The sequence below is a fragment of the Schistocerca americana genome, chromosome 2 (genome assembly GCF_021461395.2).
Source record: "Schistocerca americana isolate TAMUIC-IGC-003095 chromosome 2, iqSchAmer2.1, whole genome shotgun sequence".
Classification (NCBI taxonomy): domain Eukaryota; kingdom Metazoa; phylum Arthropoda; class Insecta; order Orthoptera; family Acrididae; genus Schistocerca; species Schistocerca americana.
Genome location: NC_060120.1, coordinates 922,673,125 through 922,693,289, shown reverse-complemented (window position 1 = coordinate 922,693,289; position 20,165 = coordinate 922,673,125). Strand labels below are relative to the sequence as shown.

Here is a 20,165-nt window from a genome sequence, read left to right as displayed (position 1 = left end):
GATCAATAGAAAGCGAGCACATGATAGTATTGTGGAAGGAGGAATAATTTAAAATGGGCCGTGTCGTTTTTAATGTAACAATCCCAGTATTTGCCATAAGGAAACAGTGGGCTCCCTAAACAACGCAAACTCAATGGGATTTGTACCGCCATCCCCCCGAATGAGACTGCAGACCTTGATCACTGCGGCACTTCCCTCGAATCCACCATCACTCAAACGTACGAAATTCGTAGCAGATCCATCCTTACTTTAATCGGATTTCCGTTCCTCCCCAGTTCTGTAATTCGTCACAAGTTTAATCAGGTTCTCATACAAACTCACTGTCACGCCCTACCAACATCTACCTCCTTCTTCTCATTTCGTTACGTTTCACATCAAGTCCTGTGGTGGCTTTTATCAATTGCCACTTCCTGATTCAGGAATCCGTGTAGCCGGCTGTTGTGGCCGTGCGGTTCTAGGCGCTTCAGTCTGGAACCGCGTGACCGCTACGGTCGCAGGTTCGAATCCCGCTTCGGACATGGATGTGTGTGATGTCCTTAGGTTTGTTAGGTTTAAGTAGTTCTAAGTTCCAGTGGACTGATGACCACAGATGTTAAGTCCCATAGTGCTCAGAGCCATTTGAACCATTTTGAATCCGTGTAGAAATCTATCCGTTTTAGTAGGTCCTACTCTGCTACCAGCTGAGCTATTCAGCTCGGGATAGAAGATTTACCCCATCTGTTATTCCAGACAGTGGTCGAACTAGAGAAGTAGCCCATTAACTGAATGTGTGACCTGTGACACATATTCCTCGTATGGTAAACTTGCAGGATAGACTGTTTGAATTTCTCTATCATTTAATGCATTAACTGTAAATGCGAGAAAAATTTATAAATATAATATGTCTTTAAAACGTTCGTACTTTTTGGTAACTCAGAGTAGAGTGTACAGTGGTGGGACAAAATAATATGAGCGCATCTGAAAAGAGAAAGAAATCTACAGCACTGGTCTGTATACAAACCTTTTGCATGAATTACAGCTGTTTATCCAATGCCTGATTGACAAATACCAGCTATGCACAACTTCTCCTTTAGAAAGGACTCCACTTCATAGAACTCCTCGTAGGAAGAAGACGACAGCATAGCTTGCTCCTCCAAAAGACCCTAGAATATCATATAGTTCAGGAGACTAAATGAAATTAAACAAGACATTGTACTTCCTCATCGTTGTGAATTGGTGAAACCGCGTTACCAGCTGTGCGATTGGAAACGAGCACCAACTACCCTACATCCTGGCCTGAACATGCTTAAGGCATGAATTCGTCTCCTATTAGACTCGTGTTTCGACTTTGTCTTTAGAGCCAAATGGTAGTATCGCGTACTCAAGGTATAAAAGGACAATAAACTGGCGGAGCTGTCATGTGTACTCAGGTTATTCACGTGAAAGGGTTTCCGACGCGACTGTGGCTGCACGACGGGAGTGAACAGACTTTGAAGGCGGACTGGTAGTGGTACAGACGCATGGGCGTCCCATTTCGGAAATTGTTAGGGAATTCGATATTCCAAGATCCACAGTGTCAAGAGTGCGCCGATAATACCAATTTTCAGGCATTACCTCTCACCACGGTCAAATCAGTGGCCAACGACCTTAACGTAACGACCGAGAGCAGCGGCATTTGCGTAGAATTGCCAATGTTAACAGAGAAGCAACACCGCGTAACATAGACGCAAACATCAGTGTGGGACAGAATGATATTTTCACTCTGCAGCGGAGTGTGCGCTCTTATGAAACTTCCTGGCAGATTAAAACTGTGTGCCGGACCGAGACTCGAACTCGGGACCTTTGCCCTTTGCGGGAAAGTGCTCTACCAACCGAGCTACCCAAGCACGACTCAGGACCCGTCCTCACAGCTTTACTTCTGCCAGTACCCCGTTTCCTACCTTCCAAACTTTACAGAAGCTCTCCTGCGAAAGAGAATAAGTATTACGAAAACAGATGGTGCAAGAGGGATCGTATGAGAGTGCATGATCTCCACAAATATTTCAGGAATGATTAGCACAGGAACTGAACAGAGCGTTAGTATTGGCTTCTCGAATTTTTCGTCGTACTCCTCCACGTACTTCTGGCATTGACGCAACATTGTCGTAAATTCGAGCTCCACACAACGCAGAATCGACCCATCTTGTTCCTACTACTGTTGAAATTTTTCACAACTATTTTTTCACAAATTTTTCATACTTATGGGACCTTCAAACAGCCTCTTCTTTACAGAACATATTTTGTGATTGTTTGGGCCTGGGGGCCTCCAAATCTCGAGGCCCTCATAGCTAGTAGGCGCTCCAGGACAAGAGGTTCAGCGTGGGCTGCCCCCTCCATCCCCTCCTCCCCCGCCCCCGACACTCACTCCTACCCTTAGTCCGCCACTGCTGCAGTCCCACACCCGACAGAGCAAAGTGGGTGAAGACCACGGTGCGGCAAAGTGCCCCCAGTATGCCACAGTATGTCCATTGATCGGGAACAATGTGAGCTACAACTCGACAGATAACGGCAACAATTTTATCATTTCAAAGCATTACGTGGTGCGATGAATTTTTTGAAACAGCCACTCAATGGTGAATGTTTGGGACATGCGGTTCACGCCAGACAGTTTTTAACTGTGCAGCTTCGCAGATATGTATATCTCAGATGTTACTTCAGTTGCTGTTTTTGTCTTGTGCATTTTTGTAACAAAGAGCCTTAAACTCTTTGTGTGCCTCCACAATCTTCGCCTTTCGATCAATTTGCTTGCTACTTGACGTATTTCTTATGCAGAGTGTCATCATAGTCGACGCGGTACTTCTAGCGACACCATTCTCACTACAGAATCTCAGTCAGCATGAGCCCAAATATCGTGCTTGACCGACATAATGTTGCTAGGTAGGTCACCTTGTTGCAACATCGAACTCAGCGGTACTGCATAAATTCGTGCAGCAGTGGGCAAGGTAGATTACAATGAGAGGTTCCATGCCATCTTTTGCATGTCTCCTCTCATTTTCATCAATTTTATTAATGTTCTGTGTCATTACATGGCAGTAACAGACCGAATAAGGTTATTGTAGTGAGAGTATTTGTACTGAGAGCTCAAAAAATACTTTTCACTTGATTCCTAAACATGTTGTTTTACTTCCTTGGGTGGCCTGTGTGAGGCGACCATCAGAGGACGCGGCACACTGCGTTTCCGGTTGGGGGCTGCACTTCCCTGAATTCGGAGGGGGGGGGGGGGGGTCGTACATTAGGCTTAAGCGCCTGGCCGGAACGACTGACGTCGGTCGAGTTTCGCCTATTGTATGCAGGGCGAAACGATCTGGGAGACGTCTGAGTGTCACAGCAGTTTATGTGTTTACCGTTCCGGCGTCCAGAACGAAAATTCCTGACATCGACTTACTGCATTGTCCTCTTGATTCGGAGAAAACTTGTGGACTGTGCCCTGCTGAGTACGACTGTCTGGCACTGGATGGCCGGTGGTCTAGGTAGGTTGTTTTGATAGCCGGCCAAACGGCAAGTTCAGTGCCCTCAGCTGAGTAGCAGAGGCATGATTGGTCAACTGAAACTGAGGCTAGTTGACGTCATAAAGCCCTGCTAGAAATTGGAGGGAACGGTCACTATTGGCGCGAATGATGTTCTGAGACAGTGTGGGGGAATTTTGGAATCAGAACTGAATGCTGATTCGCGGTTTTCGAGGAGAGTAGGGAGTTGAGCAATGCTTGCTTCGCTGCTTGCATCGCATCACAGAGGGGTATTCGGGATCTGATCTTCCTCGGAATCGGACGGTCTTGCGACCTGGTCGCTCGTTTTCGGAAGAACTTAGAATTCTCGGACAGCCTGCGCGGCCAGGGGTTGACACAGAGTCGCTGCACGGCAGAAATTGACGCCTACATCATCAGGACGCTGCCTACCGACGACGTGCTGCAGATTTCAGTACTGGTACAGTATTTTGCGGCTCCGGCATTGTAGGACCTTATCAATTTTATACTGAATCGCTCAGCAGCATGCGCGCTCGCTCTGCTTGTTTCTCCATGTGATCCCATTTGAGCTCCCACTACTAATTGCGATACTGCTATATAGTCGGGAGATTAATATTTGATTCATTAGGACCTACAGTCATTATCGTCAATCTATTGCATCACAGAGAGTAGGAGCCCCTTGTTCTCGAGCCTAATCTTATTCTCATAATATTTCAGTATACCCTGTCCTTTAACTCACTGTGTGTGTCGACAGTCATGTGTATTTATGTCCTGATGTATAATAAATCTCATTGTAATATTTAATCCGCATATCATTTCGTAGATATAGGCAGAATCCCATTTCCCGTTGTTTCTTATGAAGACGTTCTTTTTTTTTAGTAGATCACAATTTTTATTAAATTATTGTGAGTGTGCACTCCTTATTTTACAACTAACAGGGTCCACCATCGTTTGCTTCCGTTACCATTGTGCTCATAATTAATTAGCTGGTAGATAAGGAGGGGGTCGAGTTCATGTCTCGTTCTCATGCAAAATTCGTCTGAATTAAAGAGGTATAAACTCTTCTCCACCCCGGCACCTCGAAACCACACTGACAGTGGCAGTGGTGTTTCAGGTAGTGGCGCATATGCGCAACTAGCGGGTCATTGTTGAGTATATTGTATTGTATTGTGCCGTATTGACCTGGGGATCTAGAAATGACGGAGAGGCCTTGTCCCCGCCGTAGCCCGCAGTGGTAGACAATCCCACAAACGACTACAGCAGTCCCGTCACCTAACTGCCGCCCCACGCCAAACCCAGGGCTATTGTGCGGTTCAGCCCCAGTGGAACCCACCAGGAAGTCTCACAGCAGACGAGTGTATCCCCAATGTTTGCGTGGTAGAGTAATTATAGTGTACGCATACGTGGAGAAAGTGTTTGCGCAGCGATCGCCGACATAGCGTAACTGAGGCGGAATGAGAACCAGCCCGCATTCGCCAAGGCAGATGGAAAGCCGCCTTAAAAACCATCCACAGACTGGCCGGCACATCGCATCTCGACACTAATCTGCCGGGAGGATTCGTGCCGGGGACCGGCGCAACTTCCGGCCCAGAAAGCAGTGCGTTAGACCGCACAGCTAACCGGGCTGGCTTGCTTATTGTAAGTAGTGGATATTTTGTAACGAAATTATTCTCAGTCTTGCAGATCTACCAGGCCAAAAGAACTGTGCCAGACGAGGTCGCCACATGGAACTGTCAGCAGCGGTCACCGGTTAGAGGACACAGTAGGGCAACAGCTTTATGCTCCAAATCCCTCCCGGACTTTGTGTCACGGCACAGCTGGCTATTCCGTGTTTACTTCAGAATGATGCTGCCCAAGGAGCAGCGGGTAACTCTCCTACACACCATATGTGTTTCACCATCACAGGACGGGTACCTCGTTGTGGTTGGCATCCCCCATGTGACACAGCCGGGTGCCATGCGGATCCGCAGCAGAAACGCCATTGTTGAATATACACACGCCACTGAAAAGGTAGCCTCACTGTCGGCTTAAGTAACGAGGCCGGCGGGGCGGCGTACCATGGATTCTACGCGCCAGCATGGCAGGGCGTGCAAGCAGCCGGCCCAGAAGAATTCAAAGGCCAGCCGGCGACTGACCCGCTGTACTACGCAGAGCACGTGTTTCAATAGGGAACTTTTTAAATTTGCAACCGACTTTCTCCGGAGCCTCCTGGGGTCTGTCACCTTCTGCATCACTGGCCCACATCCTCCCCTGGGGCGTTATAGTACACACCTCCCCATACACCACAGCATCATCAGAAAACAGCTGCAGAATGCTGCTTACACTGACCGCCAGATCATTTACGCCGAGGTATCTAAAGTCATGGGATACCTCCTAATATCATGCCAGACCTCGTTTTACCCGGCATAGCGCAGCAGCTCGACATGGCATGGACTCAACAAATCGTTAGAAGTACCCTGCAGAAATACTGAGGCATGCTGCCTCTATATCCTTATATAGTTGCGAATGTGTTGTCGGTGCATAATTTTGTGCGCAAACTGCGCGCTCTATAATGTCCCGTAAATGTTCGAGTAGACTCATTTCGGGCGATGTAGGTAAGCAAATCATTCGCTTGAATTGTCTAGAATGTTCTTCAAACCAACCGCGAACCATTGCGACCAGGTGACATGGCGCGTTGCCATACATAAAAATTCAATCATTGTCTGGGAACATGAAGTCCAAGAATGGCTGCAGATGATCTCCAAGTAGCCGAAAATAACTGTTTCCAGTGAATGGTCCGTTCAGTTTGACCAGAGGATCCAGTCAATTAGATGTAAACACAGCCCACTCCATTACGGAGCCACCACCAGGTTGCTCAGTGCCTTGTTGCCTCACTGGGTCCATGGCCTCGTTGAGCCTGTGCAACACACGGAGCCTAACATCATTTCTTACAGACTGAAATCGGGACTAATCTGACGAGGCGACTCTTTCCAGGCCGTCTAGGGTCCAACCGATATTGTCACGAGCGCAGGAGAGGTGCTGTAGGCGATGTCGTGCTGTTAGCAAAGGCAATGACGTCGGTCGCCTGGTGCCATACCCCATTAACGCCAAATTTCGCCGCACGGTCGTAACGGATACGTTCGTCTTACGTCCCACATTAATTTCTAGCTTTTTTCACACAGTGTTGTTTGTCTTTTAGCACTGTTAACTTTATGCAAATGCCGCTGCTCTCGGTCGTTAAGTGAAGGCCGTCGGCCACTGTGTTGTCCGTGGTGACAGCAATGCCTGAAATTTGGTATTATCAGTACACTTTTGACACTGTGGGTCTCGGAATATTGAATTCAGGACCGCTTTCCGAAATAGAACGTTCTATGCATCTCGTTACAACTACAATTACGCATCCAAAGTCTGTTAATTTCCGTCACGTTGCCATAATTACGTCGGTAACTTTTCCAAGTGAGTCGCCTGAATACAAATGACAGCTCCGCCAGTGCACAGTCCTTGTGTACGCGATGTTACTGGCATCTGTGCACGTGCAAATCGCTACCTTATTATTTCTGTCACATTAGTTTACTTCATAATAGTACCTGCTAAGACCACTCAGTGATTTTTGCCAACATAGCGGAACCCTCCAACAGTAGAGTACCTGAGTATGCGGTATATTTCATTTGAATTCTCGTATTGCCCCGTTATTCATATTAATTTGTTCAACGACTATATTTTTGCACTAATCACATTCCAAATGCTACCTCCACAACCGTTTGTAAACTGCTGTAGCAGCAAAAGTCTGATGAATCCAGTCCATAAATATTAGACTTGTTAATTACGTTGTGTTTGGGAGACTTAACTCCATCATGTAATTTGAACTGATGAGGTGTGAGTATGGAAGCACATCTTACAGCCAGGTCCTGACGTGTTAAATAACTCATTAGTTGGGTGGTGCTGGCCGGAGTGGCCGAGCGGCTCTAGGCGCTACAGTCTGGATGGATGTGTGTGATATCCTTAGGTTAGTTAGGTTTAAGTAGTTCTAAGTTCTAGGGCACTGGTGACCTCAGAAGTTAAGTCCCATAGTGCTCAGAGCCATTTGAACCATTTTTAGTTGGGTGGCAGCTAGTAGTCAACATGTGACTCGTCCCCTGCGTTCGTTACTGGCTATTCACAGTGAATGCATAGGCTTTAGATTCGTTCACAGTAGCTCCCGGAAGCAAACGATCTCTGCCGAGGCGGCGATAATTCCTTGACATGAAAAGCAGAATCTTTTGTAACTGAACGACATGTAAAACTTACAAAGTTAGCAGGACGATCTCTGCTACAATTTTGGATTTTAGTTCGTCAGCATGCTTACTAGATCTCTCTTGACCACTGTGCTGAGCAATTAAAAGCCGAGTTTAACCTGGAGTTAAATCTCCGAAACACGTCGTAACTACTTAAGGAGTGCTGTTGTTATATCATGTATGACTTCATCTGCTGAAATTTGGCTTACCGTGACTCACCTTCAATGGATTAGCGGTGAAGAATGTGATTTGGTGCCCTCTTTGAAGAAGAGCTGTTGTTAAGATTTGGAACGGCTTCTGGTGGCTAATGGATGGAGTGGGAGCAACCACCAATATTTTTGAAGCGAGGCACCCACCAAATAGCAGTGGCAATAGAAAGGAAGGCCGAAACACGTTTTCTGGAAACAAATGTGATAGTCATCGTTTTTATGCATCACATTTAAATTAAGTAATCCTGTATAAATTACTCTATGTATTCCATCCATTTAAACTGTTTTATTTGTGATCCAAAGAAAAAAAAGAAATCTGTTACTTAGCTAAGTTGCAGAAACACGATGGTACAGTTGAAAGTATTTTTGCAGTAATCGCTTACAAGATAAGTGTTGCTGAGCCAATATTATTCCCTGGTAATGGATACATACAAATCGAAACAGTATTCATGGAACAGAAATTAGCCACTTTTACGATCGCTACTATGCACTTCACTACATAAGAAATTATACATCGCCGAAATGACCTCAACAAGTGGATGCAGACGTGGCTGGAAGTCCCCTGGAAGTATAGTGAGCCGGGCCAGTTCACTAATAACTCTCTAGTTTTCCTTGTTGGCAAATTTGATCTACGAACAGAAATCTGCACAGTGCCTCATTAGAGGATCTTACGAGTTCATTTCATACGCAGTCGTGATCACTGGTTGAAAGTCTCCACAACGATTATCACCGCAAGTTAGAATATTGCCAAACCAACAAGTGTCTGAGTTATCGTGAAGAGAGATTGTCTCATTTTGAGACTGGAGACCGAAAATAGTCTTCAGAATTGAAATTGTCTTCAACTGATGAGAGTGGCAAAGGTATCTGTTGGCATAGGTCAGCGCAGAGGAATGTGTATCACAAACGTACAGAGTGATCCACAGCTTGCTTTACGGTTCTTCACATTAAGGAATTACTGTCTGTGTCACCCATAAACCTTAAACATATGATATTTGTATACTGTGATTCACCTGAACAGCCATTCCGTCTCATGAATACGTCGACAGTACTGCGTTCTTTGAACATATGTGTGAAATATGTACAAGACGAAACATTTTGTGGCTTCGAAGGCAGAAAGTGTCCCAAGTGTTTTTAAAGCCAAAATCCAAACAATCCAATCTCTTGCAGCTCGAGTCATATGTTCGATTCTGGAGCAGGTCACAGTTTTCCACTGTCTGTGTCTCCCCTCCCTCCCAAATACAACATGGCTTCTCCTCACTTTTGACATGCCACATGTGTATACGATTTTAATAATAAGAACAATAAATTATATAAAATATTTAAATACAGTAAGAATAAATTATTCACCACGAACCTACTATGAGGTCATAGCAGCGCGAGGCGCATCCTAGGTGGTGGATAGGAGAGCCTCGCTGGCTGCTTGCCGGCGGACTTTAGAGGAATGAAATAGCTCTCGTGGACCAAGCACACCCCGAAACTCTGGAACCTACAGTTCAGCTTTAAGAATGAAATGAAGAAATACATTTCCTCCTTTCGAAGTTTATATAACTTCTGAATGTATGATGGAAACGTCACAGGAATAAAATATTCCAGAGAGTGTCCTGAGAAGAAAATCTTCATTCATTGTGGGTGGTGCAATTTATCCTGCGGATTCTGTAGAGTCCAAAGCAACATGCAAGAATTAGTCGTCAAAATTAAAACCCAAAAAGAAATACTTTCCTGGATACTCCGAGCAGAAATTCCCTTTTAAAAACTGGAATACTTTAACAACTACGAAAAGTTTTGGATCAACAAAGAATTTCCATACTAGCATTACAAGAAACGGTATTGATAATGCTGCGGAATATGAGAACTATTGCATCTTTAAATGAAACGTGGGATGTAGTCACAAATGAGGTATACGATATTTAGGGACGGCATTTTCCCTCAACTATAAAGTGTTAGATACGGTGACAAACTTTTATTCTCTGTCAGAAAGACTGTCCCCTTCTAACACTACGGTGTGGAAACAAAGATCGCACGCCGATTAAGTGCATACTCCTTTAAATAAAGGCAATAAGAAGAACCCAACTAAGATGGAACTTTTGGGAAACCTTAGGAAGTATCTAAAATATAAACTAAAAGTGTCAAATTAATGCTAGGACATTTTAACTCTGAAATTGGAAAAGAAAAATCTTGTCGCAAAACCGTCAGACATTGCCCAGCACAGAAAGATTCAATAGAGATTGTGAAAGGTAGATAAGTACATGCAAAGCTTCCAACAAAAATAATACTTCAAAAAGGTATTCAGACAGCAAAAACTTGGAGGTAACCAAATTCAAATTTAGAAGCGTTCCAAACTGATCATATTGCGATTTCAAGCGGAAACGTTAAATAAAGAACGCCTAGGTGAATAACGGAGCAAATATTGAAACAGACCATTACTTGACGATAATTAAGGTAAAATTTGTTCTCCAGACTAAGAGCAAGGAAAATAATATATTTAAAACTGACCTAGAGAAATTACGAAACAAGAAATAAATATTCCACGACAAATTAAACAACTTAGAAATTGTTGACTGGAAAACCATTAATTCCAAAATAATAGATGCTGCCAAGGAAACAGCTCCCCTCAAAAAGAAAGAAACTCGGATGATGGAACTAAGAGTGTGAAGCTTCCTTAGAGGAAAGGTTAAGAACGCGGAAGAGATGGCATTCTAAAAAGAAATAAGTTGATTATGTGGGATTGATAAACCATAGAAAGCGAATGGCTTGATGCTGAGATCAGAAATTTTAAAATGTTCTTCTACGTGATATTGAAGATGACTTCGCGAAAAATAACATGTGATTTTTTTAAACTTTGGAAACTAAATTAACGAATAATCAAGCACCAAGTCTATGTTTTAAAGAGAAAACGGCAAAGTAGCCACAAAAAAGATATATTTTAACAAAACAGAACCTGAAAATGTTTTTCCATATTCACAACCTCCTGATAGTTATTCAGAATATAATTTAGAAATTCAAAAATGAAAAGGCTTCTGAAGACGATTTAGCTATCGTGAAAATATGGAAAAAGGCCAGCGCTGATGTGACTGAAAAACTTCGAAGAATCCTGCAGAAAATTTGTGAAACTGAAAAAATTCCAGAAGAATGGAATTGCGCTCTCAGACATTGCTTGCAAAAGAAAGGAAACTATAGACTGCGTTTAACGGCTGTTAGTTACAAAATCCTATCCAAGGCCGTTCGAATAGCTTGAGAGCAATTAGACCGTCAGATCGGTGAATACCAACGGGAATTAAAGAAGGGCCGCTGCTGAGTTTATGAATTTGAAACAAATCGTAAAGAACTGGTGTCCAAGAAACAAAAATCTCTCCAACAAAGCCGACAACTCCACAGACAGAGAAACAGTCATCAGTACAGGGCAGACTAAAAACCTTTAAAAATAATTAAGGAAATACTGACAGAAACAAAGTCCAAAATAAAATTCCTTGGAGAAATTTAGGAAGCATTTGAAATCAAAACTGGTTTAAGGCAAGGTGGCGGTCTTTCCTCAATGCTTTTCCAACTGCGTATTCGAGAAAGTAATAAGGCGTGGAATCTCGAACTTCAAGAGAAAGGAATCCAAGAAATCAGTTTGGGGTATAAAGATTCTAACGTCAAGCCAACTGTCTTACCTTTGCACATGATTTAGAAATATTTTCGATAAAATCGATACAGCAACTGGGAAAATTAACCTGTTGAAAGAGAGCACGGAAAAGGCCCGATTGCCAATCTCTTTCGAAAATACTGAATTCATAACGTACATTAAAAATGCTCAAAAAATTCCTAAGCACACGTCACGGTAGGCCCAACACATTGAATAAATTTACCTAGGTGAAACAAACGGTCTAGATGAAGAAGGAAACAAAAACAGAGCACATAAGTTGGCAATTGCTTCTGAATTATCAAGAACATACTCAATAAAAATTATTCTCAATGGAAACAAAAATCCAACCCTACAATACTGTCATAAAACCGGAGTGACTTAAAGCAGTGGAATGTTTTGTCTTCAACAGAAAGGGTAAAACTGGTGAGCTGGAGAAGAAAAAGACAGGTACTGTGAAAAAATTTGGAAGTGCGAGGAAGAGAAGCAATAAAGAAATCTATGCCCAAATTAAAAAAAAACTATCTAGTACTCTCAGGAAAAGGAGAATTTCATTGTATGAACACCTGGTTCGACTGATCCCAGAAAGACTGAATCCAGAAAGAATATTCGACAATTTCTGAAAAATCACAAAAAGTAAATCAGTCAAGGGAAGTGAAAAACGACTTAGCAGAAACTAACGTTACCAAAGCAGAAATTGTATACAGGCGAACTTTCCGAAAAAGGATTAGGAAGTTCGGAGGGTTTCAGGAAAAGGTGAGAAACCTCATCATTGTGTAGTCAGATGAAAGAGGATAAGATCACAGTGAAAGAATGAAGAAATACTCCAAAGACCGAAAATCAAGAAAGAATACAAAATCATGACGAAGTTACTTCACGTGGTCCATATATGGCTGAAATCGAAGAAATAAGGTGACGAAGAAACTGTTAATTACGATAAAATGTGTAAAATATTTTAATGTAATAATTTGTTTACACCAGTGAACTGTAACTGCTTTAGCGTAACGTCCAATAAACTTCGATTGTAGGATGCACCACTGGTCAGTTTCGCTAACGTTCAATGTTATAGTCTTATTAATAATCAAAATATAACTCTATATGACCGCATTGGCTCATTTTATAAACGAATAACCGAAATCCCGTTTTATAGAGGAATTATCAGTTGGCTGAACACAGAAATTTTCAAACCGTCACAATCCTTTTTGCCTCTAGACTTACACGGGGCTTAGCCTTAACGGCATCATTCTGTCTTTCCGGATTCAAGTTCTTTCTTTTCAAGTTCTAGAAGAAACATATTTTACATTCGTATATTCCCTAAGGATTCCTACATCTGGTTAACAAATGTCTCTCGTTGCTCCCCCACATCGACGACCTCTGTGTTTTCTACAACTCCTAGATCGTAATCGGCTCACTATTAACCTACAGTCCTAGCAGTCAATCCTTAAATATTTCACAGGTCTATTTAATTCCAAACACAATATATCCGCAAGCTTTAAAATTTTGTACATGACTCGCGTAGCAACCATAGCCTTCCGGCTTTATTTTAATGTACCTCTACCACAAGATGCAATCCAGTTGTCTGTATTTCCTTATGAAGAAGACGTTAATGAAAGCACTGCAATTAACAACGTGACATTACGGCATTCCTGCTTTTAAGGCACGAAATACATCGTAATAAGTATCTATTATGTCGTTTCCACCCCAAACGTCGAAATTTTGTATTTCATTTCTTATTTGTAGAAACCCCTGATGGGCTTTCCACCTGCAATTTTCCTCCTTTTTTAAAAATCTGACATTGTCTGAGAACAGTTCTTCCGAAAGCTGGCGGGTTTTTGACGACACTGATACTGGTTCTTTCGACTACTGGTTCTCCTCATTTCAAGACGATATTGACGACTTACTTTACTTGAAAAAAAAAGATCGAGTTAATATCATAGTTTAATCGTTATAATGAGTGAATCGCGGACCTCGAAAAAAAAAAAAAATGTGCCGTGCGTGTACCTCAGGGGTTGAAGAAGGCTCCAGGCAGAGTTATAGGTAATAATTCGACACTATAAACAAACAAAGGTTAACTTTCCCACGTTATCTAAATTTCTCACACTTGTTCCATAGTGTCTGCGTCTATAACATATGCTTAGAATGAGTGATAATGTAATGAAGAGCGTGAAGGAAAGTGAAGAATAGGTACATTACCAGAGACGCCGATCATCATGTTCCCGTGTGACATTGAACCTCGTGCAGATACGAAGTTCGTTAGAAACAACCAGTTTCTTGCTCCGGATTAAATATGTTTGTGTCGGCACTTGTGTGATTCTTGCTGCTTCGTACGACCCTGACACTCAGAACGCAACCGTTGCTCCCCTGTAAGACGCGCACAACTGCTGGACAGATACTGACATTCCTGGATCCAGCTCTTTCATCTGTCTCCTGGAGGCTGCAATCGTGTCTGCTCCAGGCTCCGCTGGAGGAGCAGCGCGCAGGCGCGTGCCCTCTTACTGCTGCACGTGTGTACAACGTGGGTGTCAAAGTTTATCGCGGCAGCTGTTTGTTTCCCTCCGTCCCAGAATCCCACGCCCCGTTATTGTCAACTTCAGTGGAATTTACATATTGAAGTGTGGCACTACCAGCTATTATCACCCACATGAGTCTTGTGTAACGAAAATTGTATGAGGTTTTTTACTGTAGGTCACTAAAATTCCACTACTTATCGTGAGTGTGCAGCACACCTACGTGATACTCCGCAAGCCGCTTAACGGTGCGTACCGGAAGGTACTTCTACTAACACTAACTGATTCCCCTCCCCCCCTTCCTGTTTCACTCGCGAATGGCGAACAGGTCAATGCATTAAATCAAATTTATCGAACTTTCTTGTCGAGGCCAATTCGCGTTACACATGTGGGGAGGGGGGAGGGGGGAGGGGGGATGGGGGGAGGGGGGATGGGGGGGGGGAAGTAGTATGTTGTCCAACTTGTCCCGAAAAGTACAGTCTCGAAATGTTTATAGTATACCTCTCCTTGATCTACAAAGCCTCTCTTGTAGCTGTGCCAATGGAGTTTGTTGAGCGTTTCTGTAACACTCTCGCGTAGACTAAACGATCCTATGACGAAACACGCTGCTCTTTGTTGGATCTTCTCTATCTCTACTGTCGGTCCCACCTGCTGAGAAGCCCATATGAATGAACAGTATTCAAGAATTGTTCGAACATGTGCTTTAAGCCACGTCTTTCGTGTATGAGCTACATTTACGTAAGATTCTCCCAATGTATCCGTCTGGCATCTGCTTTTTCTACTTTTCGTTTTATATGGTCACTCCACTTAAGGTGGATAGTTACTCCAGAAATTTTACAGTGGATACTGTACCCAGCAGTTTGTATCAATAGAGGAAGTGTAAAGTAGTGGATTTCTTTTCCCATGTACGCATAATATGTTACATTTATTTACGTTCAGGATCAACTGCCAGAGGCTTCACCATTCAATCCTTTTCATGTCGTTGACTTTCCCTTTCTGAAACCTACTTGTTGGAATCCCAGTACTTTCTCGCTTCAGTAACAACATGCTCAAGAACTTATAAGCTGTACATAGTAGTGTGATTCCTCTATAGTTTCCACATCTCATTGGGTCTCCTTCCTTTAGTACAGGGCAGATGACAGACTCCATCCATTCTTCTGGGATCCTTTCCTTCTTCCAAATTAAGCAGATTAAGTGGCATAGTCCTGCTTGCAGAGTAGCTCATCCCTCATTCAGCACCTCTGCAGGTATGACATCTGTCCAAAAAATGGTTCAAATGGCTCTAAGCACTATGGGACTTAACATATGAGGTTGTATTGTCTCTTGCAGCGGTCTCTCCGCGATATTTTCAGAAATTTTAGAAATTATATAACTCAGTACATATCTCGAAATATCTCTTCTTATCTCACCGATTCCTAAACTTTAATATGCGATGATTATCAATGCAAAGTAGTTTCAAGCCCTATTATTCCTTGGAGCGTCCATTTACTCCATGGAATAGCTTCTCTGCTAACTGTTTTCTCTTATGAAAAGAATGAGGCAATGCTTGCCGATTAGCCGTGAAAGAAGGAGAATGTATATGTATGTATTGTTGAGCTAGTCGCCATCTTGATGAGATTCTGTATGAGAAGGAATTTAATACATGTACTAAACTAAAGTAAGTGTGTTCGCGTATTATTTAACAGATTATTATTGACAGTGTCTGCTTACTACGCTGTGTTGCACGGGATCAGTGGGGAACGTCTGATTTACACTGGACGAACCTGCCGTTTTGTATGCTCAAGATATCCAGTTACTTCAAATAAATAGGCTAACACGGTCTTACCAGCAGATCTCCGGTCTTCCCCATGTGATCACCGAAAGTTAATAATTATTACAAATGTTTTCAGGAGATCGACTGACAATTTTCGTCGCACCGAGACTTCGAAATTGCTTCACTGCCTTATGGAATTTAAGTTAAACTCAATTTAATGAGGATAGAACAGTATTGAGCTGTGTGAATGTGATAAGCCTCCTTTGTGAATGAAAATTCCCTTAATACGCGCATGTTTTTACTATCCTGATCAGTGAAGCTAAATCAGGCCGGTGTGAGAGAGGTTTTTAAATTTTTTGAATACCACAACAAAAATATTAAAAGGTCATCAGTCACCTAGACTTAGAACTGTTTCAACCTAACTAACCTAAGGACATCACACAACACATCCATGACCGAGGCAGGATTCAAACCTGCGACTGTAGCAGCAGCGCGCTTCCGGACTGAAGCACCTAGGGCCACTCGGCCACAGCGGCCGGCTATGCCATCTGTTCCTGGTGCTTCCCCCTCTTCAGCAGTCTTATGGTCGCTCTTACCTCTTCCATGCTTGGTAGATCATACTCCCCCCATGTTACGGTATCTCCGTTTTCTCTGTATGATTCTTCTACTTCATTTTCCGTTGTAGCACTCATGGTGTTTACATCCACATTCAGGAGGTTTCCGAAGTAGTTTTTCCATTCCTACATAGCTTTCATATCATCTGTATCTGTCCTTCTTGAGCTCTGATCGTTGGATTTTATCCTTTCTTGAAGAACCTGACTGCCCTGTAAAAGTTTCTTGAATTTTCTACTGTCCGGTCTTCTTCTGCCAGTTTTAGGTTGTTGTTTATGAACTCTCGCTTTCTGTTCGAAGGACTTGTCTTGCTTCTCTAGCTGTTTCCATGTATCCCAACCTTGTTCTTTCATCCTGTTCGTTTGTCAGCCATAACAGTTTCGCTGCTTTTCTCTTGGTGACTGCACCTCTACACCAGTTATTAAACGATCCTCTGCTCTTCCTCCTTTTCTCCATTGGTTTCAGCACCTCACTTGCAGCATTTTTTAAACTTGTCTTGATTTTCGACCAAAACTTTTCATTTTCATCTTCGTCTTCTTCTTCTATGGAAGCAAAACTGTTTCCAATTTCAAGTGCATATCTTTCCTTAATGTGGTCCTCTTTCGGCAGTTCTGCATTTATTTTCTGGTCTGCTTCTCTTCTCCTGCTGTTATGGCTTTCTATCCTCTCCTGTATGGTTGTTACCACAAGGTAACGGTCGGATCCTATTTCTGCACCTCTTTGCGATTTTACATTCCGGGTAGCACTTCTGTGTCTGACATCCACAAGTATGTGGTCTATTTGGTTCTGAGTCTCTTGGTCAGGTGACTTCCATGTTATCTTATGAATGTCTTTGCGAGGAAAGTAGATACTCATAATTCTTAAGTTTTTTGAAGCTGCTAGATTGACTAATCTCATTCCGTTGTTGTTAGAGGAATCATACAGACTGTGAAGGCCAGCGTAAGGTCTCAAACTATCTTCTCTTCCTACTTTAGCATTGGCATCACCTAGAAAAACCTTCACATCGTGTGATGGTGCATCTTTATATACCGTACTGATTCTAGGTCTCAGTAGAAACAGTCTTTTTCACTGTCATCTTTATCTTTTGTAGGTGCGTGAATGAAACCAGAGTTACATTGTAGAATTTTCCTTTTATTCTTATCCAGCACATTCTTTCATTAACATTGCTCTGTTGGCTACTGCAAAGCCCACTCCAAACTGGTGTTTACCTTCTTATTTCCACTGTGGAAGTAACTGTACTACTTTATGCATTGCTTCTCCAGGCCTTCTTGCAGTGCCACTATGTCTAGCTTGTACCTACTCAGTTCTTCATCAAGGACCTTCACCTTTCCAGGTGAGAATAGTGTTTTTACATTCCAAGTGCCGCATTTCACTCTATGTTTGTTCCGTGGTCTACTGGCATTAACTTTTGTCTTGCTGGGGTCGTTTCCATTGTTCCATACCGAATCCGAGGTTATTTCTTGGTGTTTCATAACAATCATCTTTTTTTACGTTGTAGAGGTGTTGGCCCCACGCCCAACCCCCAACCTGGAGGACCAGGATGTCCCATTTAGTATGGATCATCACCTTTGACCTATCTGGTGTGGGAAACCCTACCAGTAGCAAGGCTACCAGCCAGCCTAGCTCTCAGAATCATTCGACGACATAAGCCCCACCACCACAACAAGGTAAGGACACTATGGAGGGAAAGAGAAATTACATAATTAGAATTTTTCGGTTCGAGGAGGAAGAGAGTGCGAAATTTAGTACCCCAGCTGCACCCAACGAGAGTGGCCAGTGGCTCCAACCCGGCTGGCATCGAGTAAACCTGAGCTTATATGACAGACCCCTCCCCCCCCCCCCCCCCCCCCGTCGGAAGTTCGAATACTCGGTCGGGCATGGATGTGTGTGTTGTTCTTAAAGTCAGTTTAAGTTAGATTAAGTAATATGTAAACCTAGGGACTGATGACCTCAGCAGTTTGGTCCCATAGGAACTTACCACAAATTTCCAAATTTATGTCACAGACACGACTACATCAATCCACGCTGCTTTAACAAGCGAGTTCCAGTTTCTCGACAACCCATGACCCATGAAAGGTGTTTTCATGGGTGAGAGGTCTGAAGAACATGCTGGCTACAGAAACAGTCAAACACCCTCTGTGATCTTGTCTTATGTACAGAGTGACATACCTGCTTTGTACCGTTCTGCAGATCTGGTAATCATTTGCATATCCAAGCGTGTACAGTAGTATACTTCATGTCATTTGATGTTTCTTGCTTGCAGCCTAGATGTTGTTGCTATTTTAATAGCCAATAGTGTGGCTTTGTTCACTGTGTTTTGAGCTTAGACAGGTGCTGAATCATTATACGATTATTAGCTGCTGATCTTGCGAATTGGTAATGGTCTCAGGATAGGACTGTATCTAGGTGATTCAGTACACAAAACTATGTTCCTGCAACTTCATCAATATATTTCGTACGTAAGTTATATAAAAATGAGGCATCATTGATTAAATCAACTATATTGATGTCAAATGCTGCACACAGCAAATTAACTGTATCATTGTAATAAATAAATTATTAATTGTACAACCTCCCTAAAAAGCAGGAAATTGTAATGAAATCAGTGTTGTCGTATCCGCAGAAAAAAGCTTTGTAAATAAATAGTAACGTATGGAGAATAACGTTAAATATTAGTAGTCTTAGGGCATGGCTAGGAGAAGTCACAGAGCAGCCAACGGGCCGGCTAGGCGCCAGCACGCTGGGGTGCCACGTATAGCGACAACGTTATAAGCTGTGATCCAAGAACATCACAGAGCGCACATAGATAGGCATACGTCCAAGTGTACTCAGTACACATATCGGCAACGACAGTGAGCCCAGCATTTCCTGGCTAGACAGAGAGCATGGGACGAGAGGGATAAAGGGAGACACCCATACGTCACGAAAAACACAATGACAAGCTTAGGACGCAGTGTGTGACCATAACGGGAGAGACAGCTCTCTCCCTTTACCCAGCCTCTCAGAAAACTATTGACGAGCAGTGCACAGTTAAAGCCAATGAGGTAAGGACAGGTCTTCTCCGTCACATCGTGTGAAGGACAGGCGGGGCTGAAGGAGAAAGCAGAACATAACTCGGAGGCAGAACTCTCCATGTAGATAGTACTCGTAGAGAGAGTGGAGAATGAAGCAGAGAGAAGCCAGGGAGGGCTAGGCAGAAGTAGCGCAGCTAATAAAACCATAAGCCAATAGCTAGGGAGCTCTATGTGTCGTGTAGTGAGTGCAGGCTCGGCTAATACTGACAGTCTGATTTCAGAGTAGACGGAACGGCTGTAGCCATTCACCCTCTCTGTTCTAAGATTTGGCCTCTTTGTGGTACAATTCCTCCAAGCCAGTAGAGAAGCAGGTGAAATTGTTTTCTGAGTAAATTTAGAAGTTGCGAAACACTCATCGTTGACGTTGTTTCAAGTTACTTTCCAATCCTTACCTTTTGTAATAAGGGATTTAACATTATAGCCAGGTCAAGATTACCTCTTACATAGTACAACCGGCTAATTCTCTTCTCATAGGACAAACCACTAAAAGGAACGAAAGAAAAGGGATAAAATTATATGTTGATAAAATATCCGTTTCCAGGTGCTGTGTTTTAATATTATAACAAAAGGCAGTCTTTGGGTCGCCTTCTCCACAACATTATCAATATAATCGTTCCAAGTTGAGTTGTTCCTAACTATAACTCTTGGATATT

The 20,165-nt window shown here is 43.0% G+C and overlaps 1 protein-coding gene across 1 annotated transcript in view; it reads right to left on the bottom strand.

The window, feature by feature from the left end:
* The window catches only part of LOC124594552 (UDP-glucosyltransferase 2-like), a 40,527-nt gene extending 26,488 nt beyond the window's left edge, over positions 1 to 14,039 (bottom strand). Inside the window, exons 1-2 of the mRNA XM_047132923.1 lie at positions 13,760 to 14,039; positions 7,955 to 8,133 (exon numbers count right to left, since the gene is read on the bottom strand). Coding sequence (XP_046988879.1) covers positions 7,955 to 8,133; positions 13,760 to 13,793 — 213 coding nt within the window. The 5' untranslated portion in view covers positions 13,794 to 14,039. The remainder of the gene's footprint in view (positions 1 to 7,954; positions 8,134 to 13,759) is intronic.
* Positions 14,040 to 20,165: the final 6,126 nt, after the last annotated feature.